At 39.4% G+C, this 27031-nt stretch overlaps 4 protein-coding genes and 1 non-coding gene across 8 annotated transcripts in view; 3 read left to right on the forward strand and 2 right to left on the reverse strand.

Moving 5' to 3' along the window:
• Positions 1–10285, forward strand: part of LOC130570910 (filamin-B) — a 62993-nt gene extending 52708 nt beyond the window's left edge. For 3 of the 4 annotated variants that reach the window (XM_057361412.1, XM_057361413.1, XM_057361414.1), the window contains 10 exons: positions 310–462; positions 909–1031; positions 3843–4109; positions 4191–4328; positions 4416–4531; positions 6861–6993; positions 7078–7254; positions 8059–8277; positions 9054–9257; positions 9336–10285. In XM_057361412.1, coding sequence (XP_057217395.1) covers positions 310–462; positions 909–1031; positions 3843–4109; positions 4191–4328; positions 4416–4531; positions 6861–6993; positions 7078–7254; positions 8059–8277; positions 9054–9257; positions 9336–9523 — 1718 coding nt within the window. In that variant the 3' untranslated portion in view covers positions 9524–10285. The other variant, XM_057361415.1, reaches the window with a different exon arrangement.
• A 2212-nt stretch (positions 10286–12497) lies between these two features.
• On the forward strand, positions 12498–14559 carry LOC130571456 (protein ATP6V1FNB). The gene is made up of 2 exons (XM_057362426.1): positions 12498–12988; positions 13623–14559. The coding sequence occupies exons 1-2, from the start codon at positions 12499–12501 to the stop codon at positions 13739–13741; spliced, it is 609 nt and encodes a 202-aa protein (XP_057218409.1). The 5' UTR covers position 12498; the 3' UTR covers positions 13742–14559.
• Positions 14560–15058: 499 nt separating this feature from the next.
• Positions 15059–15140, reverse strand: trnas-uga (transfer RNA serine (anticodon UGA)). Its single transcript has one exon. It is a non-coding gene; the product is annotated as a tRNA-Ser (tRNA).
• A 1965-nt stretch (positions 15141–17105) lies between these two features.
• abhd6a (abhydrolase domain containing 6, acylglycerol lipase a) lies at positions 17106–24925 on the forward strand. Its single transcript, XM_057362733.1, has 9 exons — positions 17106–17390; positions 17930–18049; positions 19891–20047; positions 20700–20813; positions 21756–21888; positions 22617–22774; positions 22867–22921; positions 23001–23101; positions 23190–24925. Exons 1-9 carry the CDS (start codon positions 17353–17355, stop codon positions 23367–23369), a joined length of 1056 nt encoding a protein of 351 aa, XP_057218716.1. The 5' UTR covers positions 17106–17352; the 3' UTR covers positions 23370–24925.
• A 130-nt stretch (positions 24926–25055) lies between these two features.
• Positions 25056–26010, reverse strand: LOC130571608 (transcription factor HES-5-like). Its single transcript, XM_057362734.1, has 2 exons — positions 25858–26010; positions 25056–25761 (listed from the first exon to the last, which is right to left on the reverse strand). The coding sequence occupies exons 1-2, from the start codon at positions 25903–25905 to the stop codon at positions 25339–25341; spliced, it is 471 nt and encodes a 156-aa protein (XP_057218717.1). The 5' UTR covers positions 25906–26010; the 3' UTR covers positions 25056–25338.
• Between the last annotated feature and the right edge of the window lie 1021 nt (positions 26011–27031).

Raw genomic sequence — 27031 nt, forward strand, 5'->3', positions numbered from 1 at the left:
AATTTCCATCCACAAAAGGCCACATTTAATCAATTTGAAGTACGTAAGCGTTACTTGAACCTTTACTGCCAAACGTCTGGATCTTAATGATGTTGTTTCAAGCACTCGAATGGATTTCATTGACTGTCGGTCTGAATCCAAACAAAAAAGTTGTGAAAGAGACTCGTGGGTGCAAATGAGAATGAAAATAGACTTAATTGGGGTCACAGCAGATTATTTCACAACTACATCTTGCCCATATATAATTTTGGGTTAATTTGGGTTTCTTGTCATGTGGAGTAACTCTGAATCTCATTGCTGTGTTTGTAGGTTATGGTGGTTTGGGGTTATCCATTGAGGGTCCCAGTAAGGTGGACATTCAGACCGAAGACATGGATGATGGCACCTGTGGAGTCTCATATTGTCCTTCTGAACCCGGGACGTACATTGTGTCCATTAGGTTTGCAGAGGAACATGTGCCAGGTAAGAACCCGTTCATGAAGCAAGAGCCCTGAACATCAGGACAACATCGGCAAGAGCATAACAAAAATACAAATCTAAATCACAACATCTGCAGACATTTGATGCTTTTCTCACAACGACATTTATTTCCTGGACATTTTGTATTGATTTTTAAAAGCCTACAGTGATTTTCAGTGGATTTATAAGGTCAAGTTCACGCAGGTGTAGATCATGAGGATGACTACATAAACATGAAGACTTGAGTAGAATTCAAACCTCATGCTGTCTGTCTGTAGAATAAATGCCGTTTATGTTATGCAGTGACATTCAGACATTTACAGTCGTCGTGTTTATTTGTTTCATTGATCAAACTACAGAAAATGATGATGTTTCTGTACATGAAGTTTAAGTTGATAAGTTTACACGGCTTTATCTGAACAGAAAATGTTTTGTGTTCGTGTTGACAGGAAGTCCATTTAACGTGAAGGTGATAGGTGAAGGTCGTATCCGTGAGAGCATCACCCGTCGCCAGAAAGCAGCTTCAGTCTCCAGTGTTGGAAGTGTTTGTGATCTCAACCTCAAGATTCCAGGTACACACCCCTTTCTCTCTCCCTCTCCCTCTCTCTCTCGCTCTCGCTCTCGCTCTCGCTCTCTCTCTCTCTCTCTCTCTCTCTCTCTCTCTCTCTCTCTCTCTCTCTCTCTCTCTCTCGCTCTCGCTCTCGCTCACCCTCTCTCGCTCGCTCGCATTATTGACATGATAAAATGTACATTCGTATTGCCAAAGCAATGTATGTATACAAACGAAAAGAAAGATAATAATAGTAATTTAATTTAATTTATAATATATGCAAATATATAAAACAGAAATGAAGTATATCCGAAATAGCCCCCTATACCCTAATATAATGCACTATTTGAGATCCATTTTTAGTGGTGTCCAAATTCATAGTGGACATTATTGAGTGCACTCATTCAATCCCATGATGCATCATAATAACAAGTGTACAACCGATGTACACTCACGGCTAGCTGCTAGCCATCTATCGTGATGCTCTCTCTCTCTCTCTTTCTCTCTGATTCAGGTTTAAATGGCTTTATTGGCATGATTAAAAAATTCCTTACTTTTTTTTGTTTGTTGGCGCTTTGGCAATGTTCAGATTTACAGAAATGCCCATTAAGTCAATACATATGGGAATAATATAAAGTCTATAAAACATGAGTACTTATAATTAAGTCATTTGCCATTTTGTGCATTTCATGCCGTGTTTTGCTTGTTTCCCGGTCTCTCTGTCTCTCTCCTTTTGCTCTTCTGTGTATCAAAACGATGAAGGATTGAGGTGGAACATCTCTAGTCTCGTGTGAAACCCACCCGTGCTACTAATAATTGTCATTTGATCATGAACGGGCCTTTGGGGTTCATGACTGTCTGCTCAACACCTGACTCGCATGTTTATTCAGTGGATGACTGAGAACGATATCAAATCAGACAGGACAGATTCAGTGATTTAGTGTTTTATTCTCATTCTCCTGGTTTAAATTCTCACGGTCTCATCTTTCTCATCGCTTGCTTTCATTTGCCCCGCCTCTTTTCTTCTGACATCACTCATGCCTTGAAGACTATTAGTGGACAGTAACCTGCAGCCAAGTAGCCATTTAGATTAAATCCAGCTTTTGAATAACATGAATCATTTCCTTAACCTTTGACACGTTTCCTTCAGGCTAACCAGCAAAACTACATCTTAATATCCACGACTGAAGTTTTCAATTTGACGTTAGGCATGAATTATTCACTATGTGTCTGCTTCGTGTCGAGTCTCGCTTTGTCTTGTGTTATTTACCATAGGAATTCAACTTTAATCTCAGGCCAAAAACACATTCGAGTAAAGTCTCTGAGAGTTTCTTGTACACTAGTAAAAACACATGGCGTTCATTCTGAATGTATTTCGCTGCGTCTCGGTTGTGATTTCCCTGTAGAGCGCTTGAGTCGAGTGCAGATGTTGCGCATGATGCTGACACACGTCTCGCTCATCGCTCATAGTCGAGAATCAGTTTATTCCACTTTTTTGTTTGTTTGATGACATTAAACATATTGTGGATATAAAGTCAGGATGCCATGTTTACCACTGATCCATTTCTAAACAATTTACCTTCATTAACGTTTAGCGGTCGTTTATACTTCACGTTCAGTGTTTTGCACGAATCAGCGTTTGGCTTTCCTTCACGTTTGCAAACTTTTCTCACATTTACTCGGAGCGGCTCATGGTGGGAATATGCGTTAGGTTCAGATTGACATCATGTGAACTTCAGCCGCGCGTGATTCATGAGACTGAAGTGTAATGAAGGATTCAACACGGACCACACAGATCGCCAACATCCCCCGGTCTGATGTCATGTGTGAGGTCATCAGATCAGAAATGAGCAGATGACGGAGATGTCATCCTCATCGGGTCTGGTTTTCATTTCACGGATGTTTATTTTGGAACATTTGCTGCATGAGGTTCATGACTCACGGACACCTCCGGTGTTTCTCTGAAGATCTGAATCACGCGAAACCTTCAAGAACACGTCCAGCTCATGTTTCGGCTCAAAACACAAATGACTTTTCACTGTAATACAGTACACTGTATGATATAGATCTGATGCGCTCAAGATATCTCTCTCTCTATCCTACTGTCTTTCCCAACTTTGCTGTTTTTCTCCCATCATGCATTGCCTGTTCTGTCTTTTCTCTTTCCTCACTGTTTTCTCTTTTCTCTCTGTCGTCTGACTCTTCAGTGACCTGGTTTCTTCTGGCTCTGGCTCGAGAGCTCCTTTCACGCGGCGTCTATCGCTCGCACTGCTCCGTGTGGCTCGGGGTCAAAGGTCAGACCCTCCCCGCGTCTCCTCGTCCCTCGAGGCCGACGCGCTTCACCAGAGTCAGCGTGGCACCCTCGAGACGGCCCTGCGGTGGGCTGGAGGGTGCGTTTGAAGCACCGAGCATGCGGACGATGAGGTTGGCAGAACGCGCTTGCTCTTGTGTTCGCATGAATTAAAGCTGCTTTTTCTGTTTCTCATGAGCTCCACACAAATTAATAGGATCATTTACTCGTGTCGTTCCAAATCCCGTCCGTCTGTGGAACACACACGGTGACGTTTCACAGAAAGGATATTAAAGGACTGACTGTGCGGCAGGTTTGGAACGACATGAGGGTGAGTAAATGAAGACAGGGTTTTCATGTTTGGCTGATTTGCTCCTTTAATAAATCCCAGACTCCGTACGTGTCATCGCTCTGGTATGTTGCGCTCCGTGCTTGCGAAACCTTTCCTGAAATGCGATGAGAACCATCAGAGAGGTCTTCCCCCGCATCGCTTCATCTGCTCTCCAGAATCCTCCTTCAACTGCCTCCTTCTCATTTCTTTAGAAATTGACGTCCACGACGTCACGGCTCAGGTCACCAGCCCGTCGGGGAGCACGGAAGCTGCCGAGATCGTTGCCGTGGGCAACCACACCTACTGCGTCCGCTTCGTGCCGCGTGAGATGGGCGTGCACACGGTGAGCGTGAAGTACCGCGGACAGCACGTGCCCGGAAGCCCTTTCCAGTTCACCGTGGGTCCGCTGGGTGAGGGAGGCGCTCGTAAGGTGCGAGCGGGTGGTCCGGGACTGGAGAGAGCGGAGACGGGTGTGCCAGGTATGCACTGTCCTTCTTATTTGGCTTTTGAGTTCTTTGTCACGTTGCAGGAAATTCATTTGTGTGTTTTTGTGTGTGTAGCCGAGATTAACATCTGGACACGAGAGGCTGGTGCCGGAGGTCTGTCTGTTGCTGTCGAGGGTCCCAGTCGTGCAGAAATCTCATTTGAAGACCGAAAGGACGGGTCGTGTGGCGTCTCTTATGTAGCTCAAGAACCTGGTAGATATTTGCATTTAACCTTCATGATGTGCTGATCTCTCACGTGTCATCAATGTTCTGTAAAAACTCATGATTTTCTATTCGCAGGCGACTATGAAGTGTCTTTAAAGTTCAATGACGAGCACATTCCCGACAGCCCGTATCTGGTGCCCGTGTGTGCTGCGGTGGACGATGCCCGTCGACTCACTGTTACCAGTCTTCAGGTGAGACATGAGAAAACATCGCCACACGGGATGCATGTCCACAGCTATCACCATACAGCTTTTACAACCCACTTATCAAATCTGAGAGTTTAACTACTAAGAGCTGTGAGGGCGTTGAGCAAACGTCTTTAATATAAACGTCTTTAATTACAATGTGCATACTATGTCTTCGATGAATTCATCATCAACATTTAAAGACAGAATTGATACATGGACAGAATTTCGTGCACCACACAAACATCGCTCCTTGTATGAAGTATGTAAGCCACTAGATGTGTGTTTTTTCTGCGAAGTGTGCATTCTGTGCAGAATAAAAAAAATATATATATATGGGCTGTCAAACGATTAATCGCGATTAATCGCATCCAGAATAAATGTTTGTGTTTACATAATATATTTCTGTGTACTCTGCATATTAATTTTGTATTTATAAACACATACACATAGATGAATACATATTTAGGAAATATTAATGTGCATTTATTTATATTTACCAATAATTTAACTTGTATATAAATGTTTATTGATTTTCATATGTCTCTTAAATATATGCATGTATGTGCATGTGTTTATAAATACAAAATTAATATGCACAGTACATAGACATTTATTATGTAAACACAAACTTTTATTCTGGATGCGATTAATCGTTTGACAGCCCTAATATATATATATATATATATATACACACTCTCAAGGTATCATGATATACTGGCATTGGCAATAACCGCAAATATAGATATCATCTTAATTCTACACATATCGTAATATTGTAAACAGCGCAGCACCCATTCAAAATTTAGCCTCAGTGGTTACAAACTTTCTCTCTGCCTCCATACACTTGTATTCTGTGTGAGCTTCGTTGACCAAATTACAGACGAAACACAAAATAAACAACATTTAAGATAAATTTCACAGATTACGTAATTTATTTCTTGATTATCGTGATAATGTCCCAATAATACCCCTCGGCCACAATAACCGTGCAGTAAAACACGATATGTGTTGTGACAGCCCTGATGCACACATTTCTGACAGAACGGGACATAATGTTGCTAGCAGACTAACAACCCCGTTCAGACCGCCAGTGACAAAGCGAGGCGATGTCATTCATTTCAATGGAGAGCCGGCGACAGTGACCGTTGGTGACATTAGATTTGCTCAACTTTATGCAAATGATGAGCGACTTTCGGGAGCGACTACCAATAGGAGTAAAGCAGCGGAGCTCACGTCATCCTTCCCTCGTCAGTTACTGCTGGGTTTGTTTATAGATGTTACTAGAGCAACCAAAGCTAGGAACGCCTTCTAACGACCTCGTAGCAAGAGACACGCGGCGACACAGTCACTGGCGGTCTGAACGCACAGAAAGAATTATTTTTGTATCAGGATCATGTCTATGCATTAAAATACTGTCTTAGTAGATTACTGTTGGTAGCTAACTTGGTTTTAGAGCAGTTAAATAAATTTAGGGCATTTTCTGTATCAGTCATCCAAGTTGAGTCTCAGCTGAGAGATGAAGTTACCACACTAGAGTGTACTCAAAGACAGTTTGTTCTTGAAAAAAAAACAAGAGCCTCGGACTAAAAGCATGAAATAAAAACATGAGGTATTTATTCAGAAACAAGAGTAGCTGAAATATAATATATCCTCATGCTGTCTAGATCAGTGGTTCTCAAACTTGGGGCCATGGCCCCCGGGGGGCCCAAGATGGATCCAGGGGGGGCACAGATATTGTGGCATTTTATGAAATATAGAAATTTATCATAACATCGGAAAAATAAGCCCACCAACCAAATAAACTGATGTTCCAGTATTGTATAACAGAATTCTTAGTAAACCAAAAACATATTCAAAGTTTAAGATTATAAGTCTTTATTTGGGGGGCCGCAATGCGATGCACCCTACACAAAAGGGGGCCCTACAACGAAAAAGTTTGAGAACCACTGATCTAGATACAGTACATATGTCACTTTCAATAGCTGTTGGACATGAATCATTATTGTGTGGATCCTCAGGTGTTTCTCTTGTGTTTCATTTAAAGACTTTTAACAGAATCACCCGTTTCAAAGCTCACAGATGTATCAGTTAAAGCAGAGAGAGGCAAACCATTCCTGCTGTTAGAAACTTCTAGAAACCTCTGTAAACCGCTGTAAAGTTTCTTCTCTGTAGTATAGCAAAGCCTGTAGTTCTTATAGTGTGTGTGTTCCTCTCAGCTTTAGTTGATCTTCTGTGAGTTCAGGTAAGATGTTAATGCATCTGGTGCACTGAAGTAGCCCTACCCACAATGCACCGCCTGTGAGAGATGTTCTGAACTGCGTGATGTTCACAGGAATCGGGTCTGAAGGTGAATCAGCCGGCGTCATTCGCTGTTCGTCTGAACGGGGCCAAGGGCATCATCGATGCTAAAGTTCACAGCCCGTCTGGAGCGCTCGAGGAGTGTGTGGTGTCTGAACTCGAGCAAGGTGAGACGTCACAGCCGATTAGACTCATGTTCTGGATTCAACAGGGGTTGTGGCTCTCTGGATAACTAACGTGTCGTTCTCCAGACAAATACGCCATTCGTTTCATCCCTCGCGAGAACGGGATCCACATCATCGACGTGAAGTTCAACGGCAGTCACATTCCCGGCAGTCCGTTTCAGGTTCGTGTAGGAGAGCCGGGTCAGGGTGGAGATGCCGGACTCGTCACTGCTTATGGAGCCGGTCTGGAGAGAGGAACCACAGGTAACCTTCTGTACCATGATGCAAAACCTAAAGCCTGCACACGCTTGTCCTGTACGGTAATACTTTTTTTTTTTTTTAGAAAAAAAGAGAAAGTCAAACTGTTTCATTTCTCATATGAACGCAAAACGATTCGAACAGAGGGATCTTGGATTCTCAAACCTGTTTCTCATGGATCGCATCCAGAATAAATATGTCTTCACGACTGTTGTTGGAAACGCATGCAGAAAAAAGTCTAAAATTGACACGGACATTTGTTCCGTTTTAAAACTTCGTGAACTGCCATAGACGTGATCAAAATGTGTTAGCCATTACGAATCCGTCACTAATGAGATTTGTACGATTTTTCGAAGACCGCACGCTAGGCATCGGATCTGTTTATTTAAAAGCTGTTATGTGTTTTTTGTGTTGTCGTTTCAAACAGAAAAACAGAGCGAGAAAATAGCTGGAGAGAAATTTGTTTGCGCGTTAATGACCTGATGGCTCCAGTATGAAAAGCCACACAGCTGTCATTACAGTAAAGGAAGAAATAAATAAAGTTTTACGATGTCCTGTCACTAAACTCCTGATGTTTCCGGCATGTCAGCGCGAGACATCACACCGGATTTATATCCTGCGGTGAAGATCTGCTTCACGTTTATCATCTCAGAGCAGCTTTACAGACACATAATGTTGAGAATGAAATACTGGTGTGCGTTTTCACCCGTGTACTGTGCTGTACATTTTTAATCGCAACACAAAATAAACATTATCACTTTGTTGCATCAGTTGTTAAAAAGTTCATTTAAAGTTAATATTTCATGATAGGAAACCAGGCCGAGTTTATCATCAATAACACCAAAGCTGGACCGGGATCTCTGGCCGTGACCATCGAGGGCCCGTCGAAGGTGAAAATGGAGTGTCAGGAGTGTCCTGAAGGATTTAAAGTTCACTACACTCCAATGGCCCCTGGAAACTACGTCATCACAATCAAATACGGCGGCCCGAACCACATCACCGGAAGCCCATTTAAAGCCAAAGTCACAGGTAAAACCCTGCAGAACCGAACAAACATGAACAGAAACCAAACATTGACATTTCTGGAAAGCCTATTTCTTAGTTTTTTCTCTCTCTCTTCCAGTCTCTATGGGTGTCTCTCTTTGAACTGAATGCTATACAAGTTGTCTTGATGTTTCATGTTTGTCACCTTGGAATTACAAAGTTCTATCGGACATTTTTGTCAAAACTGAGTTATTCACACGTTCTGTGATATTTCGGGACTTTTTTAGAAAACCAAAAATGTTTTGTCTACAAAGTCAAATGGAATGCAGAAACTTTGAAGCTCAATATCTCAGAACTGCTTAAAATGCTGAAAGAACCTTATCCTTCCAAGGCGAAATGTTTATTTTAGTCCCCTGCACATTTCAGTTCTTCTAATTTTTGTTTTAATTATACATTTTAATCTTAGTTATAAATATATATAAAAAACATGTTTTCATATTTTTTCAAGTTTAGGCAGTCTATAAAGTTAGGTTAACTTTATAGACTACATTGTATTTGTATACAAATGTATATGTACATTAAAAAATATTTTCAAAAACTAAAACTTGAATATTATAATATTAGAAATTGTTAAAAGTCAACAAGAAAAAATGGCTCCAAAAAAATCACATTAGTGCTAAAAAAACAAACAAATCAAAGATAATGACATCTGAGATCAGAACACCTGTTGTATTGTGAATGTTTGATACAGAATATTGGTCTTGCATTATGAATATTCGATCCAGTTTCAGCTCAAGCATTTCATCTTCGTTTCATTTTAGGTCCCCGGCTGGTGAATGTGACCAATGCCAGCGAGACGTCCACCCTGATGGTTGAGTCTGTGACCCGGTCGAGCCTCCAGAACTCTTACAGCTCATCACCCAGAGCTTCATCTGACGCTAGTAAAGTCCTCGGTCGAGGTCCAGGTCTCAGCAAAGCCTTCGTCGGGCAAAAAGCATCTTTCACAGTGGACTGCAGTAAAGCGGGTAAGCTTATCGCTCGGTTGCACTTGGACAACAAGAACACTTGATTTAGAAATACTCAACCTTGGTTTTGTTTTTCAGGGAAGAATATGCTCCTGGTTGGTGTTCATGGTCCTCAGACCCCCTGTGAGGAGATCCTGGTGAAGCACACGGGAAACATGCAGTACATCATCAGTTATGTGTTAAAGGAGCGGGGAAACTACGTTCTGGCTGTCAAATGGGGCGACGAGCACATCCCAGGGTCACCCTTCCATGTCACCGTCCCATAATTCTCAGCAGTTAACTCGAAATCCTCCTTAGAAAGAGACACTACAGGCATATACAGAAGGCAACAAATTGCTCAGATCGTCTCAATTCTGTTGACCTTCGCACTTGATCAGGTTTTTGACTGGAATGTGGATGCATTATGATGGGAATGTTGACGTGTACATGTCTTCTGTTGGTTTCGGTTCAGCATTGCGAGTTTTATTCATCGCTTGAATGTTTAGGAAATTGAAATGACCGTGTGTGAACAAATCGATGGGGGTTTTTAAACTCGAATGTCTAATTACTACTGACACTTCATTGTCTTTAATCGTTCTCTTCCTAACATGCTGTCACTTTTAATGCACATACTATAATGTTTCTTTATGTGTTTAATCCCTTTATATGCCACGCTCATCCATCAAAACACGTTTGACTAAATCAAGCACTTCTGTTTATTGTTAGGGACATTCAATTATTGCATATCAAGGTTTAAATCACTTTCAATGGAAACACGACCAGAAGACACTAATATCTCATAGCAGCTTTCAGTAAAGTCATGTTAATAGTTTAATGCTCATCTTTCACATTCCTCAAACATGTGTTTGTCTTTTCATCTCAATTCTGTTAGTTTTGATACGCCAGTGGTGAAGTATTTTGTTTTAAAGGCAAGAGGGGAAATTTAATTGTATTTGTATTCGAGCCATTAGTGCCTTATTGTGAAACACATTAATAGATTTGATGTACATTTGCTTATTAAAACAAACTGGAATAAAGTGTTAGAACCATCACAGTGTCTTACTTGTTCAGTCCCAGTGAAATAAAAAATTACAATGCCTATTTTTTTTCATGAAATATTGCAGCGTTTATTGTAAATAGTTTATCAGTGTGGGTCATTCACTTTTTAAAATCCGCGGGCCCTCATAATCTTTCGTTAAAATCTGAAAATGCACTTCAGTCCTGAAGTGACTATCCATCTTAAATGACGTATTTTAGACGACTTGGGCGGAGCATTTGTTAACTCCTCCCCTTCAACTGTCAGTCTGCTGCCAGTTCCATTTCAAAATGCAACGGCTGTTTTATACATCCAATCAAATCGCAGAGAAAGACGAAAGCCACGCCTACTATTTTTATCATTCCAAATTCCATTTCTCTCGGAAGTGCATCAAAATACGGAAGTAAAAACAATCGCAACTTCCGGTTCACGGGGACTTTAAACTATAATGCAAAGTGATTTTTTTAAATGCATCTGAATTAAATGACATTCAATGGATGGGAACGAAATGAGTGGATCTGTGGATCTTGAGAAACCAAACAATCGCTTGTGAGTTTTTTTGGGGGGGTCAAGTCCCGTACATTTTTTGAAAAAGCCATTTTTAATTTTTCGAAAAAGCTGTTTTTTTTATTCGTCCTAGACCGTTTGTCTGATTTGCATGAAATTTGCTATGTTGCATCTAGAGACTTTTCCATTGGCGAATTTGATGACGAGCACTGCAAAATGGTTTCAAGGCTGTATCTTCGCCAAACTTTCATGTATCAAGGTCTGGAACTGAGGTGACGCATCAAGTTTTGGCACAGCACCACGACTTGCTATTTTTGCTTATAACTCCTGAAATTTTTCATCTAAAATCATGAGAGTGATCTCCTCTCTCTTCAAAGGTTATAAGCAATTCTCTTGTTTCTAGTACTTTGAATGATATCAAGTCTGATTTTTAAATACTCACGATCAGACGTGACCACATGTATTTCCCTTTGTGCCTTTGTAGAGCTTGACCCTGTAATTGCTGCTTGTAGCTATACTTTACTTTAATTGTCATTTTTTTGTTTAGTTTTGATGTTAATTTAGTTTAATTTTTAGCAGTCTTAGTATGTTCTTTTGTCATTTTATTAATAGTATTAATAATTGTTGTGCCTCACCTTAAACTTTAAGACAACACTTTTCATCATTATTCTTTTTCTATATTAAATAAATGGCCACCTTGAACCCGAATCATCCATTTCTCACCATAGAAATGAGCCCAGATACAGAAGAAAACAACGAGTTAACAAATGAATGTGGATATTTACAGAGTTACAGAGGTCATGTTCATAATTCATGATCACTGTGAGCCAGAATAAATATACAGCAGGACATTCATGTTGAACAGACACGAGTCGGGCTTGTGCTCTGTTCCATCTCTTCTTATTGTGCCTGACTTGAATTTACATGTAAATGAGTATACGGGAAACTTTAAAGGGAAACTTCACCAAAAAATGAAAATTCTGTCATCATTTACTCACCTTCGAGTTGTTCCAAATCTGTATAAATGTCTTTGTTCTGATGAACACAGAGGAAGATATTTGGAAGAATGCTTATAACCAGACAGATTTTGCCCCCCATTGACTCCCATAGTCAGAACTGTTTGCTGTCTGCATTCTTCAAAATGTCTTCTTTTGTGTTCAACAGAGCAAAAAAGTGATAAAGTAATTTTTCCTAGCATGGGAGTCAATGGGGGGCAAGATCTGTTTGGTTATAAGCATTCTTTCAAATATCCCTAATGTGTCTGTTGTTTGCAATGATATTATGTGTGTAATATCGCACGTGAAAGCCTCATTATGTTGACTAATAGCTTTTGTTTAATTTTTGAGAAATGCACATGTCATTGACTGAAACGGATTCACTGGTGTTTAATGTTCAGAAGCTCTGTACTGTCACCTACAGGACACGTCTGAAAGTTACAACACGTGTCACAGCATAAGATCACTATACATCTTACCAAGTCAAAGTATATTTGGACACTTTATGGTTGTCAAATGTTAGTGAGACATGTTGATAGTTGTGCTGATCTACACCTCTGTTTTTTTCCATCTTAATCTGCTGAAACTGATTGTTTTTTACAGCACGTGTTTATTCTGTGTATGTGTTTGGGGGAGAGAGAGAGAGAGTGAGCGAGAGAGCGAGTGTACATGACCTCTTTCCTGTTGAGTGATCTGCTCTCTGATTGGTCACTCCGGGCAGGTCATGATTGACATGCTCCTCTTGGGTTTCTGTGGCTCTTCTGTCTCTCTGTTCATTCAGTCAGAGACACACGGAGCCGTCATGAGGAACCTGCTCACCACACAGGATCAGAATTTCTACCGCGAGTTGATTCTGAAGGAGGCCTACACACGACTAGCATGGAAGATGAAATACGGCGGGGAATATCCCATCAGCTCCACCACTCGCATGTCTAAATCCATCGGGCTTTTCAACCCTCCATCTGTCAGTGAAGTCACTCTGCCTCCTGTGGTCCAGACGCAGAAACCCAAGCCCCCTGTAGTGACCTGGGGGAACCTGAGCGAAGCCCCTCTGATGAGACCCGTGAGCTCCCAAACCAAAGCCTCTCTGTACGCCGGATTCTCTCATGATGGTAAAGGACGACAGCTGTACCTGAAGAAACGTACTAAACAAGGTCCAGAGGAGAAGTATGATCATCCGATACTGTCATCCTGGGATTATGGATGGAGGTTAGGTAAGAAATGTAGTGGTGAATTGGTTACATTATAGAATTGTCTTCCATGTAAAATCTGTGAAGTCAAAATCACAGTATTATCAAAGGTTTGATCTTCTGAAAATCTAATGGCACCTCTTTTCAGGTTTCATGATTTCATGAGGTGTAATCGATGTTGATAGCACAGATAATCCAGTTACGAACTGAAATTTCATTTTTAAGATTGTAGGTTTGGGTTTAGTTTTGGCCATTCGTAACAGCGACTTTCCTTCAAGAAAACACGTCTATTCAAGTGTGCAAGTATATTCAAGAATATTACTTTCGGTCTACTTTTTATGTACTTCTCAGATAAACAGTTGTAAACTTGATGTGTACTCCGTACTACTGAGTCACAAAGTATATGTTCACTTCATAAACTAAGTCGTTTCAAATAAAATGGGGTAATTTTGTCCCACGCAGTATTGACATTTTTAACGATATCACTTTTTATTTACCCGTAAGAAAGTGCACATGAAGTATGCAGTACTTATTTTTTTGTTAAGGCCAAAACCTGATTAGTAAAGCACTGTTAATGTTAAACATGCTGTAAGAAGTAAAACATTTGCCCAGCGGTCAGGATCTCGTTGCGCATTAAACAGACTTTCTGGTTTCCCAGGTGACTATGAGATGGACTGTAAGACGCCAGCCAACGGAAGATCTGAGATCGTAAGGAACTCTTTCTACGCCAGGAATGGCATTTTTAATATTCCCTCGGCTACAGATCAATGCCGCTGAACCGCTCGATCAACTCCAGAGCTGTTTTCATTGATAAGGAAATGTTCTCATGAACTTTAGACCCAGAATACTGTGACACAGTAAATGAAGTAAATTCTAATGTTTATTCATCAGGTCAAATGCAACACAACACTCTCACATGTGTTACGTATAGAGTTCATGAATGAGCAATAGAGAGAAATGAGATGGAAACTAACCCTTACTGTCTCATAGCAACCAGTAAACCAACACTTTGAATGTCTGGTTCATTATTTACAAGCACAGACAGACTTCATATATTTAGGATTTTTGTAGTCATGATGTAATTTCCAAACTTACGTTCATGTTATTCTGTCTTTTCAATGACTGTACTAAAATTAAAGACAATTTAATAAGTGAGTATGTGACCCTAAACTTTTGAAAAGAGGTGTAAATGGAGCAGTCCGGAGACCAACATATTACTTTCATGAAATAAAGTTTGTACACTCATTAGCTGTTATTTGCTGTAACCTGCTGCTCAGTGAGCCTGAATTAATCTTTCAAGTTAAAAGCCTCCTGGATTTACAGCTTCGATCACGAGGATCGACAGGTGAAAAGAAGTAAAGAGCTGAAACATCTGGTTTACAACAGCAGGTGACATGTCCAGTCTGTCACCTTTCAACCACACAAACCTAGTGTCAGAGCACAGACGGATGTTCACCCACTGTCTCTTTAGGACGTAATGGCATTGAAATCCCCCATAAAAAAATCGAGGCAGAAGAACACTGAGCTGAGAAACAGGAACTGTGAAGAAACAAGAGACGCTTTTTAAAGGCATATTTTAAAAAGCTCTCACCTCAAGTATGATGTCCAGCCCACCAAAGGACTTATGGACTCAGAGGTCCTTTGAGGTACAGTAGCAGAAATAACACAGCCTGCATCATTCTGGAAGAAATCAATTTATGAGAATAAAAAATATATTTCTGAGAATAATAACATTCCTCAGTTATATTGGCCTGCCTATGTTTTTCTGATAGTATCGCCCACTACTGCACTCTGCGACAACAACAACAAAAATAAATACACAGCCAGAGGACAGAAATGATCAAGTAGCTACATTTTTACAAAATTGATTGCTGCATTATGTTTAATAATAAATTCAGTATGCCTGTTTTTTATAATGAAGCCTTTGTAAGTCTGTTCTAGCTTTTTTAGTACAGTATTGTATGTTCTTTGGAGAATGTTAGCATTGCTGTTAGTTGAAGCTTGTGAGAAGTCCTTCTCTTATTTTTTGCAGTAAGACAAGACAGCGCTAAAGCCATTGAAATTTTATTTTAATTTTACTAAAGATGATTCTCTCGCTGCGAGCAGGGTTCGAACCTGCGCGGGGAGACCCCATTGGATTTCAAGTCCAACGCCTTAACCACTCGGCCATCGCAGCTGCGCGATACGTGTTTTCCAATTAACGAGAAGAACTTAACAATACTTTTTTATCGGCGAATTTTATTGTTCTTTTGCACATCCCCCTTTAAAGTCGAGCGCGCTTTCCACAAAAACTGCTGTTTTAATTTTGTGTAGTATTCGAAAGCACACCATTAAGATATCAGCCCGATTACAGCATGCCAGAACTTCATATATAATTGTTTAGGCTCAGATCCGAATTTCGACTCCCCGTGAGATTTTGATTCCCCTACTTCTGATTGGTTCATTCACTTAGGATGCTGCTTTGTGATTGGTTCCTATCTCTAAAGCCCGCCCGACACCTAATCCTAACCTTCGTAGGGGAAAACAGAGGCCCTGTCTCAAATGGCGCACTTCATGTGTATTTGCGGTCTCGTGGACTTAAATTGCGCGTGCTCGCCAAGTCTACGAGTCCGTAAGATGTCCCATTGGTCTTTTTAGCGCTCAGAAGTCTGCTCGCGAGCGCCTCCTTTACACAAAATAATGTGTTAAATAAATTTTAAATAGTGTGATGTTGGAAATTACTATATGACGAATGGGTAAATCAAAAAGGTTTTCTCTAACTTTACTTTTATGCAATAAGAATACATCCTTACTAGATTGCATACTATTTAATTGTGTTTGTATGAATTGGTTTATGTTGGCCCTGTCCCAAATGGCGCACTTCATGTGGACTTGCGGTCTCGTAGACTTAAATTGCGCATGCTCGCCAAGTCTACGAGTCCGTAGAGTGTCCCATTTGTCTTTTTAGCGCTCAGAAGTCTGCTCGCGAGCGCCTCCTTTACACAAAATAATGTGTTAAATAAATTTTAAATAGTGTGATGTTGGAAATTACTGTATATGACGAATGGGTAAATCAAAAAGGTTTTCTCTAACTTTACTTTTATGCAATAAGAATACATCCTTACTAGATTGCATACTATTTAATTGTGTTTGTATGAATTGTATTATGTTGGCCCTGTCCCAAATGGCGCACTTCATGTGGACTTGCGGTCTCGTAGACTTAAATTGCGCATGCTCGCCAAGTCTACGAGTCCGTAGGTGTCCCATTTGTCTTTTTAGCGCTCAGAAGTCTGCTCGCGAGCGCCTCCTTTGTGCCCTCGATGCGGTCTTCGGCGAAGCCCGCATTGACGCAGACTCCACTGAAGTCCCCTACCCAGGAATCCTTGCGAACGCCCAATCACAGAACGGATGGGAGGAGTGTCGTCGATGTGAGACATTTACGTAAACATGACGGATACATTTTTAAATGTATGCTTTGATAAAATTCAAAATTAATTAAAACATTTGTTACTTATTCACATTCTATTAAGACGGCTCTGTAAAGCTGAACAACACAGCTTCTTTATTATACAGAAATATTAAATACCAACATGTATGCATATTAAGAAGTGTATACAGAAGAATAGTGTATACAAATAAATAAATATACATAAGCAGTTGCATTTGCGTCATGACAAATGAATGCATTACAAACATAAGTATCTATTGCATAATGCTCGGGTGGCATGTCAACATATGAAATACAGAACAATACAATCTCCAGCTCCAGTCCCAAATACTACAATGGGACAACAAGTGTGGTCGACTTCACGCGGCGCTGTGCAAGACTGATCAGCGAAAGACAACAAAGTACCGCGAGAGTGAATAGAAAGCACCGCTTACTCTTTCCGGTGTGATGACCTCAAGTCTGACCCAAAATGTACTCCCCTGTACCCTTGTGGACTCGTGCCTAGTGCCCTATAGGTCTGCACTTCCTGACGTCACCAAGTGTGGACTCGGAGGAGGTCCACAAGACCGGAGTGCGCCATTTGGAGCAGGGCCGTTGTAATGGGAACTTGGTTTTAACAGAACTACCGAAATGAGGTTAACCGGAAATTGGCTTTTATTTTGAAATCCATTCTCTTTTTGGCCGTATTTTTCAAAGTGAAGACTGCAGTCTTTTTCAAACTCTCTAGCGCCCCCTTGAGGAAAATTTCCTCCACTCCAGCTGTGCACCTGACAGATGTCCAAAACCATTTCAGTCGACAAAACATTATGTCCTGAATGTTTCTCCTTTAATTCGAGCGCACGTCCCTGTTTTAAACGCAGTGAACGCGCAGCAGAGAGCAGCTCTTCACCTTGAACGCGCTCGGCATAATCAAAGAGCGACGTATGACTGTGGGCTGATCGACATATTGGACATTCATTTCATGTACAGCACATTCCTAAAATCTGCGCTCATTCTAAGGTATGGTCCTTAATAACATGTTATTATTATATAATCTTGCCATTAAATTAATGTTACTGTCTTTAATTGTAAATAATATCTCTGATCAAATGATAAATACTGCTGCATCTCATCTGTTTTAATGTAACGTTACAACAATTTAAAGAGATTCAATGTAACAAGTACATTAGAGTTGAGTTTAATGCTGTCTTGTCATGCAGTCAATAGTTTAAGATATTTTATATGGATTCGTTTTTATAATGCTTATCTGTGAGTAGTGATGTTTGCTCTTGTTTACTTCTATAATATCATAGTAAATAATTCTATTTCTTAGATTCTTTAAATTTTTCTCTCTCCCACACACAATGTTTTCTAAATTCCTTTTATTGTTTTTTCAAATCTACATCTACTGACATATTGATGGATTAAGTAGCCTTGTACTCATGTAAAAATGAAATTGTCACCTTAAATGTGATGCTTTACACTTTTATCTAGACCATGAGAAACCATTCATTTCACCCTGCTGTTATTATAATTCTGCTTCATTTATTAATTCACAGGATGGATTTTGAAATGGTGAATATATTTGTTATTGCCGGAGGGACGCTGGCGATACCCATCCTGGCATTTATAGCCTCTTTCTATCTGTGGCCTGCAGCGCTTATTCAAGTCTACCACTGGTGAGTGCCTGTAAAGATACTTCAATTTAATTTCACAATGTCCTTAGTTCATTAGATCTTATTTGTACAGACCGTACACGCGGATGAACTGAATAAGCCTTTATACACACTCCGGGGAATCATTTCAGCATTTTATCACTCAGTTCTGCTGTTAAACAGCAAAATCTTTCACGTCATCATTCACACTCTGATTATTTTAGAAGTCTTATCCGTACAATCAGATTCAGTTAAATCAGACACAGACTCTGAACCACAAGATGAAGTTGACGTGTCATTTTTTGCAAGAAATGTGGGTGCTGTTGTCGGCGTTGCCATAGCGTTGCTGTATATTTTTTTAAGATGTTTGAAGTTTTTCTTTTTTGAAAGGTTGCTGTGCAGTTGTAGTGTTTTTTTTATTTATGTTACTACTTGATACTTTTGGAATAAAAAGCATTATTTTTGATTATGAAGAATATCTCATGTAAGCAGTAATGTTACCAGGTTTGTATAATCTGTCTTGTTTTATCAGCGATGAAGGCAGATACGGGTCATTTTTTCCTCATGTGAAGGGTAACTGGGTGAAGGGTGACTCGACACAGGGCACATGTCACAATACAAGTTTACTGCATCTGTTAAATATTTCATATTTGCCTGGTAAAACATTTGCTTTAAATAATGCATTCTCTTTCTATGCATTTAACAAGCTAAATCTGTTGTTTTGGTCTGTCCTGAACATGCAGTCTTGACTTTTTGCTTATATTGGTCTACGCTTATGCCTCTGCCCTCTATATGTAATCAAGAGCATTCTGAAAGATTTATTGCAAGCAAGATTTCAATAGCCAATGACAGCTGGGGGACTTGCTGGTTTTGTTAATCACTCTCTAAATCAGTCAGTTAAGAGTTTTATTTAGCCTTAGATGGTATATGTATACAATCTTTAAAGCACAGGTTTCATCATCTGGCAATTTTCAATGCACATTTGTGATCCATGTGAAAACCCAGCAATAAAATCATTTATTTGTGATATACTATTTCTACATAAACCCACCCTGCTAAAAATAGTATTACATAAATTCAAGTGGTTTCCGTTAAAATACCATTATGAACCTCAATTTTTTATATCACAAAATTTTCAAAAATGTCTTTGGCATTAATGGGTGTTCTATTGATTCCCATCTGCATCTCTTGTGTTTTGGGCAGGCTTGTATTATTTTTTTCAGCAGGGCAACCAACATAATGTAAAGAATATCCCGTGAAAGTATAATCTTTAGATTTAGATTTAGTTTGAAGACAGTAAATCATATTGAAATCAAACTCTGATGCTCGTCACTTATAACTTAGCCTAGTTTACACAGACTGGGTCACACTTATGAGTACAAGTTGCGCCTATTATTATTATTATTATAGTTAACTATAATAATAAAAGTTAAAAAAGTCTGATACTAAACACTGTTGTTACGTATCCTCGCGCTTTTTTAAGTGGGTATTCGGAAATGATTTATCTTTTCTAGTGGGTATACAGCGTATACCTGCATATCACGTAGACTTCACCACTGCTTTGAGTCGAACCATTATTTCACTCACAACTGGGCAACCTGGTTTAGTATTAATTAATTTTAATTAATTAACTGGTTAACTATTTATTAACCTTTGAACTGTTCTTTCACTCATTTACAATCACAACCCCCCTTTTGACTTTCACGCCAAAGCATTTAAACATATTTGTTTCAACACAAACAGAAAGCAAGTTTTGATTTGGCTTGTGCAGTGTTTCATTTCCCTTTCCTCTCTGTAGATGAAAATGTTTGCTCAGCAGCTTTTAACACTGTGTGTTTCACGTGTCGTGTGTTTTTATTGAACAGGTATTGGCGCAGGCGTCTGAGGATGCAGGTGGATTATGCAGAATACGAAGGATATCGCTTCTGTTATTCTCACAGAGGAAGTCCGGGCGCACGGCCGTCTGTTCTTATGTTACACGGCTTCTCTGCTCATAAAGACATGTGGCTGGCTGTAGTCAAGGCGAGAAACCACCATTTTATCAGATGCTTCATACTTCATTATTTCTGCTGAATGTCAAGATTCAAATGCTCAAAAATAACTAACTGTTTCATAAAATCACCATCAGACCACAAAAAAATGTGGACTAAAGATTTGAACCTTAATATGACCTGGCTGTCAAAATAAATCTATGGATTAACATTAACATAATAATAACAGGAACATGAAAATCTTGTCATAATGAAAAATGTTTGCGTAGGCATGTTTTTATCACGGTATTGGATTATATTATAAGAACAGGCTAAACAACAACAACGAAAAAACTTAATACAGTATAAAACCTTAAAATACATATAAAGAAATTAAAATGTATAAAGTAATCGATTCAAAGATAGATTCAAATTCCAAAAATAATAAAGAATCAAAACATTTTTAATTCATATTTTCTAGCCTTGCATGTTTAGTCCAGATAAATGTGTAAACATTTTTAATTATTAACATCTTATTGACTGGAGTTATGCTTTTAATATGCTCATCACATATGCAGTGTTGTAAATTTGAAAAGAAGCTCATATACATTCTTGAAATTAAACGTGATCCATGCTATTTTGAAGTGTGAGATAACAATACTGTACATGTGCACGATCACATGTCAATTGTTTTGATTTTGCAGTTTCTGCCAAAAAATGTGCACCTGGTCTGTGTCGACATGCCGGGTCATGAAGGGACCAGCCGGACCAGTGCCGTGGATTATTCCATAGAGGGTCAAGTGAGACGCATAAACCAGGTGAGATTTCATCAGATAATGAAACTGGTCATTGGTCAGATGACACTGAACATAAAGTGAGCTTGTGCTCTGTGGTCTGTCTGAGGTTCTCAAACAGAGCAATATTTTGAAAGCACCACAAATCCGCAGTATTGAGGCCACTGACCTATTTTTCATTTTTTGCTCACCCTCACAAGATGTTCAGACCGATGTGTTTTTCTTGATGACACACTGGTGTTGTTGGGCACGTAGGGATCTCAAATATCTTGAGATGAGTGAAAAGCCCTTATGTGTTGATTTTCTCCGAGCTAATCAGTTTTCTTTAAACAACACTGACTTGTTCTTAAAATAGATCCCCTTCTGTGAGCCCACGGGACTTTTTTTCATCTTCAGATCCTGAAATGATGCCTTTCATCTCTCTATCATTATATGGCTGTAAGCTATGATTTGCACTGATGAACTTGATTATTACTTGCAAACATGTCTTTTTATGACGTTACGAGAGGTTTGTTTTTATGCCTCTTTAAAATGAACAGACAGCCTCTGTTTGTGATGGCCGGTTGGCAGTTGCTGCTTCTGCAGATTAAAAAGAATCCACTTGTATGTGTGTAGGACAGCGTTTGCCGTCTCTTTTACTGCCGGCCAGTCTATGCTGTATAGTCTCTTATGTAGGTTTCTATCCTCAAGATTACTTCTGATGCCACAATTGACAGTTTTTCTTAAAACCGCATCCTTAACGAAGAAAAATGTAGAGACGACACAATCACAGACAGTGAGACATATCTGATGGTAGATATACATTTAACAGATACGATATCGTAAATTCTCATTGAATTAGAACAAGATATTATTTTATCACATGTGTCCTATCTGTCTTGAACAGGTAGCGTTATATTTCTGTTTTACAGTCCATTAATAGCCATTGATTTACAGCTGCTTCTGTATGTTTTCTTTTTTGTTTAGTTTGTGAAGCGCATCAGGCTGAACAGAAAACCTTTCCATCTTATCGGCACGTCAATGGGTGGAAACGTGGCTGGAGTTTATGCCGCGCGTCACCCGTCTGATCTGTGCGGCGTCACTCTCATCTGTCCAGCAGGTGAACGCTGTGTGTCTGTTTGAGTCAGACGTCAGTAAAATGGTCCCACAACAAGAGTTAAGCCCAAAATCAATGACACTGTTGGGAGCAGCCGACAGTGCCCACCAGAAAAACACAATTCTACTAAACTAAACAATATTTTCTGTAGGGGTTGAAGAATGAATATTTTGTGATTTTTAAGGTCCTACTTTGGTTTATGGAGTGTTCAACAACAAGTTAATGTAATTCGAATCCGATTCATCTGTCTAATCCCCTCCTGCAATCACTTTTATCTTTTAACGATCCAATCAGTTGTCGGTGGATGAAATCAAGTCCCGCCCCACATTTTTCTCATTTCAGAAGTCGTTTCACTCGGGTATACGTCACGATACGGAAAAAAGACAATCGATACATCCGTTTCATGCCGACTTTAAGTGTAGGGATTGTGTGTGTGTGTGTGTGTGTGTGTGTGTAAGTGTCAGGTTTAGGGAAAACTATCACATTCTTGGAATATGTCATTGGAAAGTCAAAACTAAGATAAACAAACCCTTTAAACCCATCGAACACTCTTCTTTAGAAGGACATTTTCTGAATGATTCGTTAAAACATTTGATTCGTAAGACTAAATCACTTAGATGCACTCAACTGAGGCTCAAGCATAAATACTTTCTGTTTGTGTTCTTGTAACTCTAGTGTCCGCCAGATAAATGTAACGTGACGTAACCTTAGCAGTGCTCGTTGTTTTCCAGGTCTTCAGTATCCCACCGAGAGTACGTTTGTTCAGCGTTTAAGGGAACTGGAGAAGACTCAAGATGCTGACGGGATTCCACTCATCCCCTCCACACCTGATGAAATGGAACAGATGCTGAAGTTATGCTCATACGTGCGTTTCAAGATTCCCAGACAGGTACATATACGTTTCATTTTCTGAAGGAAGTAAAACTCACAGTTTGTGAACCAAACACGAGGTAACCGCATCCATATCTGTTTTTTGTTTAGATTCTTCAGGGACTAGTTGAGGTCCGTATTCCAAACAACGACTTCTACCGAGAGTGTGCGTACTTTAATGATTTGTTCAAAAATATTCGACCTATGTTTGTAGACACAAAAAAATGTCTCAATTGTTCCTGCAGGTTTCATGGAGCTTGTTGGAGAGAAATCGAGACATTCTTTACATGAGAACATGCATCTCATCACAGTTCCTCTTCAGGTTATTTGGGGGGAAAATGACCAGGTACAACATTCGTGGACGGGTGTGTAACAGAACTACAATTCTTTTCTTTACGTTTATGCTTTGACAGCATTTGTTTGTTGTACTGCAGGTGCTGGATGTGTCTGGGGCTTCTGTTCTCGCCGAGGCCGTCCCCGGTTGTCAAGTTCATCTCCTAGATAACTGTGGTCACACAGTAGTGATGGAACGACCCAGAAAATCCGCCCAGCTCATCATGGACTTTATTGTCGCACAACAGAACGCAAGCAACAGCACAAAGAAACTTTCCTAAAACTGGACTGTATGTGATGTCGGGTTGAATTCAAGTTTAAGCTCTGTGCTTCTCACAGTAGGTTGGTAGAGGTCGTTGTGCGGCTCTGACCCTTTTTACCTTGAACCGTGACATTTAATCGATGAGTGACCATGAATACAGTTTATATACTGAAAGTTGTTTCGGATGAAAGCGTCTTACAAATACCAATATGTCATTTTCCAGATTTGTAAATAATCAAAGCTATTTTTTTAGCGAATGCTCAGGGACGTTGAGTTGACAAGCACTTCAGATGCTATGCAGTTACTGCTCAGTGTGACTGCGGACTGTAGTTATGTGAACTTTAAATAGAAACGTAGAAACATTTGTGTTTATTACAAGAGACATTTCTCATTTTTCTCTGACGTGTGACGGTTATAGCGAGCAACCTACCTAGACAGCACTTTTGGGCATTTAAGGCCATATCAGAAGAAAAGAATCAAACATTTTAAGGAATAGTTCACCCAAAACTAAAAATGTGACTCATCATATGGTATGATATTTCATCAGGAGCGACACAGAAACCAATGATTTAAAGTTTGACGTGCCGCCATATTTAGTGCGACATTTGTTTTGATTTCAGTTTCACTAAATAAGCTCAAAATATCAATGGTTTCCTCGCACAAACGTGTTGTTTTGCTTCGGTAGACGTTAATTAACCATATAGAATGAACCATATAATCATTTTTATATTTGGTTTTACTTTTCCTTTAAACGTGATGCCCAGAATATCTCTAGATTTGAGAGCTTCAGTGTCCTGTGGTTGAGTGTTTATCTTCAATTTTATGAACAATAGTTTTAATGGTGTTACACACACATAACTTTGTCTTAAAGAACTTTTAAAAGATCTTTTCAGTATTTTGTATGAATCATGTTCCAGATTTGTCTGTACACAAAACTATTGAACAAGTGTTATCTACATATTTTGGAAGTTGTGCAAACACGTTTTTTATTATTTATTTGACTAGTTGTCAAATAAACTGGTGACTAAAACAAAACATATCATTGAAATGTTCTCAGTGTTTTTCTTTTGTCTGTGTAGGTGCAGTTTCCACAGCCTTAAAACACAAGAAACTCTGTGACGTTATTTCGTTTTATTTCATTCAGTGATAATGTATCACAACATGACGTTTGAAGAATTCTTCAAATCACACAGGAACTTACAACAGAACGTGGTTCATATGATGAACTAACATCTTTATAAAAGACAGTCGTATTTGCACCGTGTTACGGACATTACAATATCATGATAACAATGTATCACATTTTCAATAAATCATATAAACAATCCCTCACAGAGGTAGAATCAAATATTCAATGTTGATCTTTCGACTGAAACACAAACATCTTCAGATCTCAGTCATCAACATAACCTTAAAAGTATATTCAGAACACAACATCTGAAATCATTGAGTCTTCTTAGAAGTCAAAAACTTTATACTTCACAGTATATACTGTAAATATTTTTACCACCTGAAAACAATTATTCTACCAATTTCCTCAAAAATGAAAATCAATGTAGACAAACTACTTCATTTAAAAAATGAAAACAATGTATTTTTTCCTTAATAGAAATTGTTTCAATTAATATCTGCCTTCATTAAAGCAAATTAATCTGATTAAATGTTAATCAAATCACAAATTAAAGATTTCATTATTAATAATATGTCCATGACTTTCATAGTATTCTTAAGGACAAAGATAAACTACAAAAAGCATTTCACAAAAAATGCAAAAAAAAAATAGTTTTGTGGCAAAATGTTTAGAATACTATTGTAATGTTCTTTGAATATTGAGTCTTCATAGAAGACAGAATCCTCAGTGTACTATTACAGTACAAATATCTTCTCCAAACTGGATCTGATGATCAATCTTTTCTCAAAAAGAGAAATTCAAAAGTGAAATTGTTCATGTTGTCTAATGTAGAGTTTCAATGTGTTATCGGTTGTGTCTACCAGGGCCTCCAGATGGCGCTCTTGTTGACATTCATCTCTTTGTTGAAGGTGTGGTGGTGTGTGGAGCTCAGCGGAGGCAGGACACTTTCTCTCCTGATCTGTTCAGATGGTGTCTGCAGGTTCTGGAAGTGCTCCAGCAGTCTTCTCTGGCTCTGTGTCTTCTGTGTGTCATGTTCGGACAGAAAGTGCACAATGTCGTGGACACACCTGGAGAAGCCTTGATTGACAGCATGTGAACTGGAGTCCAGAACAGACTGCTGGTGTGTCAGGAAGCTGACTGTCATCTCCAGTATATCTGCTTTCTCCAGCTTGGAATCAGACTGCTGCTTGAGGAACTGTGGATCCAGAAGAGCCTTGAGCTGCTCGATGCTTCTGTTGATACGATCTCTGCGCATCTTCTCCACGATTGGCTTTCTCAGCTGAAAACAGAAATGAAAAGACGTTAAGTGACTTTGTCTTAGGAAACACGTGAGAGGTGCTAAAGTCATGTCGATGTAAGCAGGTGCTGAATGTACCTTGTTGTTGAGATGGAGATGCTCGTCTGAGATGATTGTAGGTGTCATGTCTGTATCTCTGTGCTGTAGATCTCTGTGTAGAGCGAGTCTGATTTGCACTGCCTGCAGCTCCTCTATTTATACTCCCAAATCTCCATATGAATGTGTGGAGCTTGAGCTCGCTGGACTTTCTCACACTTTCTAGCCAATGGAAGAGCTGGGACAGACAATGAGGAATGTGGGGCCGCCCAATTCAGAGGTCTTCGTCATTGTCTTGGACTCCAGATGTGTGTGTGTGTGTGTGTGAGTGAGTGAGAGAGAGAGAGTGAGTGTGTGTGTGTGTGCTGTTCAGTGTGAGTAAAGATCTCATGTGAGGTTCCCACACTGACTCTCTGTCTTCACATCAATGAAACACAAAAGCATCCAGAGTCCTGAATGGAGCATTAGTGACGGCTGAAGACTCTGTTCTACCTGACGTCATCAACCATCTGGAGGGAAACGTCATAACGCTGAACATGCCATGACTTAATGCACAGCATATTTTAATTCAGCATATTATTGATTTTTACTGAACATTATATTCAATAACTGAACAAAATATTAGTGTAAAACGTTAAGAAGACCTGTAGACAAATAATTTGCCTTAATACCACATGCTAAATTTTTAATTCCAAGCATACATTTTCCATTTTTATAAAGTTTATGATGCGTGAAAAGAAACAAATGTTAATATTGAAATGTTGTTCATGGGAAGAAGTTGATCAGTTTTGTCAAGCTCATGTGTGTAAATTTCCATAAGTGTGTCAAGTCTCTTGTGTGTTTGTGTGTTAAATATTGAGGTTGTTTGGGGGGTTTAAGATGCTAATGACACTAGAAGTGAGATCCTGTTCTCCAGAGCTTTCCCACACACAACAATAGAAGTGTGTCTATTCATATGATAATGAAGCTTAAGATGAGCAGCTCCAACAAGATCCATCAGGAGATGATTCACTGTCTCTTCAAGAACACATAGATTTTTACTTAAACTGAAGCATTTAGAGATCATCACATTATCTTCTTCATATAAGAGATTTTTGCTGATATATTTACATATTGAGACTTTTTTTGCTTTGTATGTATTTATGGTGGTTTCACTCAACATGATCAAAATCATTAAATCATATGAATGTTTTATATCCTTGCTTAGTCTGATCAG

Source organism: Triplophysa rosa, linkage group LG20, assembly GCF_024868665.1.
Source record: "Triplophysa rosa linkage group LG20, Trosa_1v2, whole genome shotgun sequence".
Classification (NCBI taxonomy): domain Eukaryota; kingdom Metazoa; phylum Chordata; class Actinopteri; order Cypriniformes; family Nemacheilidae; genus Triplophysa; species Triplophysa rosa.

Excerpts from the sequence above, each read along its gene's own strand:
- LOC130571608 (XM_057362734.1), bottom strand. The coding sequence starts at position 25,905 with ATGACACCTACAATCATCTCAGACGAGCATCTCCATCTCAACAACAAG. Across the intron at positions 25,762-25,857 it reads ATCTCCATCTCAACAACAAG|CTGAGAAAGCCAATCGTGGA; the intron begins GTACATTCAGCA and ends TTCTGTTTTCAG.
- LOC130571456 (XM_057362426.1), top strand. The coding sequence starts at position 12,499 with ATGATTGACATGCTCCTCTTGGGTTTCTGTGGCTCTTCTGTCTCTCTG. Across the intron at positions 12,989-13,622 it reads GGATTATGGATGGAGGTTAG|GTGACTATGAGATGGACTGT; the intron begins GTAAGAAATGTA and ends CTGGTTTCCCAG.
- abhd6a (XM_057362733.1), top strand. The coding sequence starts at position 17,353 with ATGTACAGCACATTCCTAAAATCTGCGCTCATTCTAAG. Across the intron at positions 17,391-17,929 it reads AAATCTGCGCTCATTCTAAG|GATGGATTTTGAAATGGTGA; the intron begins GTATGGTCCTTA and ends ATTAATTCACAG. Across the intron at positions 21,889-22,616 it reads CACTCTCATCTGTCCAGCAG|GTCTTCAGTATCCCACCGAG; the intron begins GTGAACGCTGTG and ends GTTGTTTTCCAG.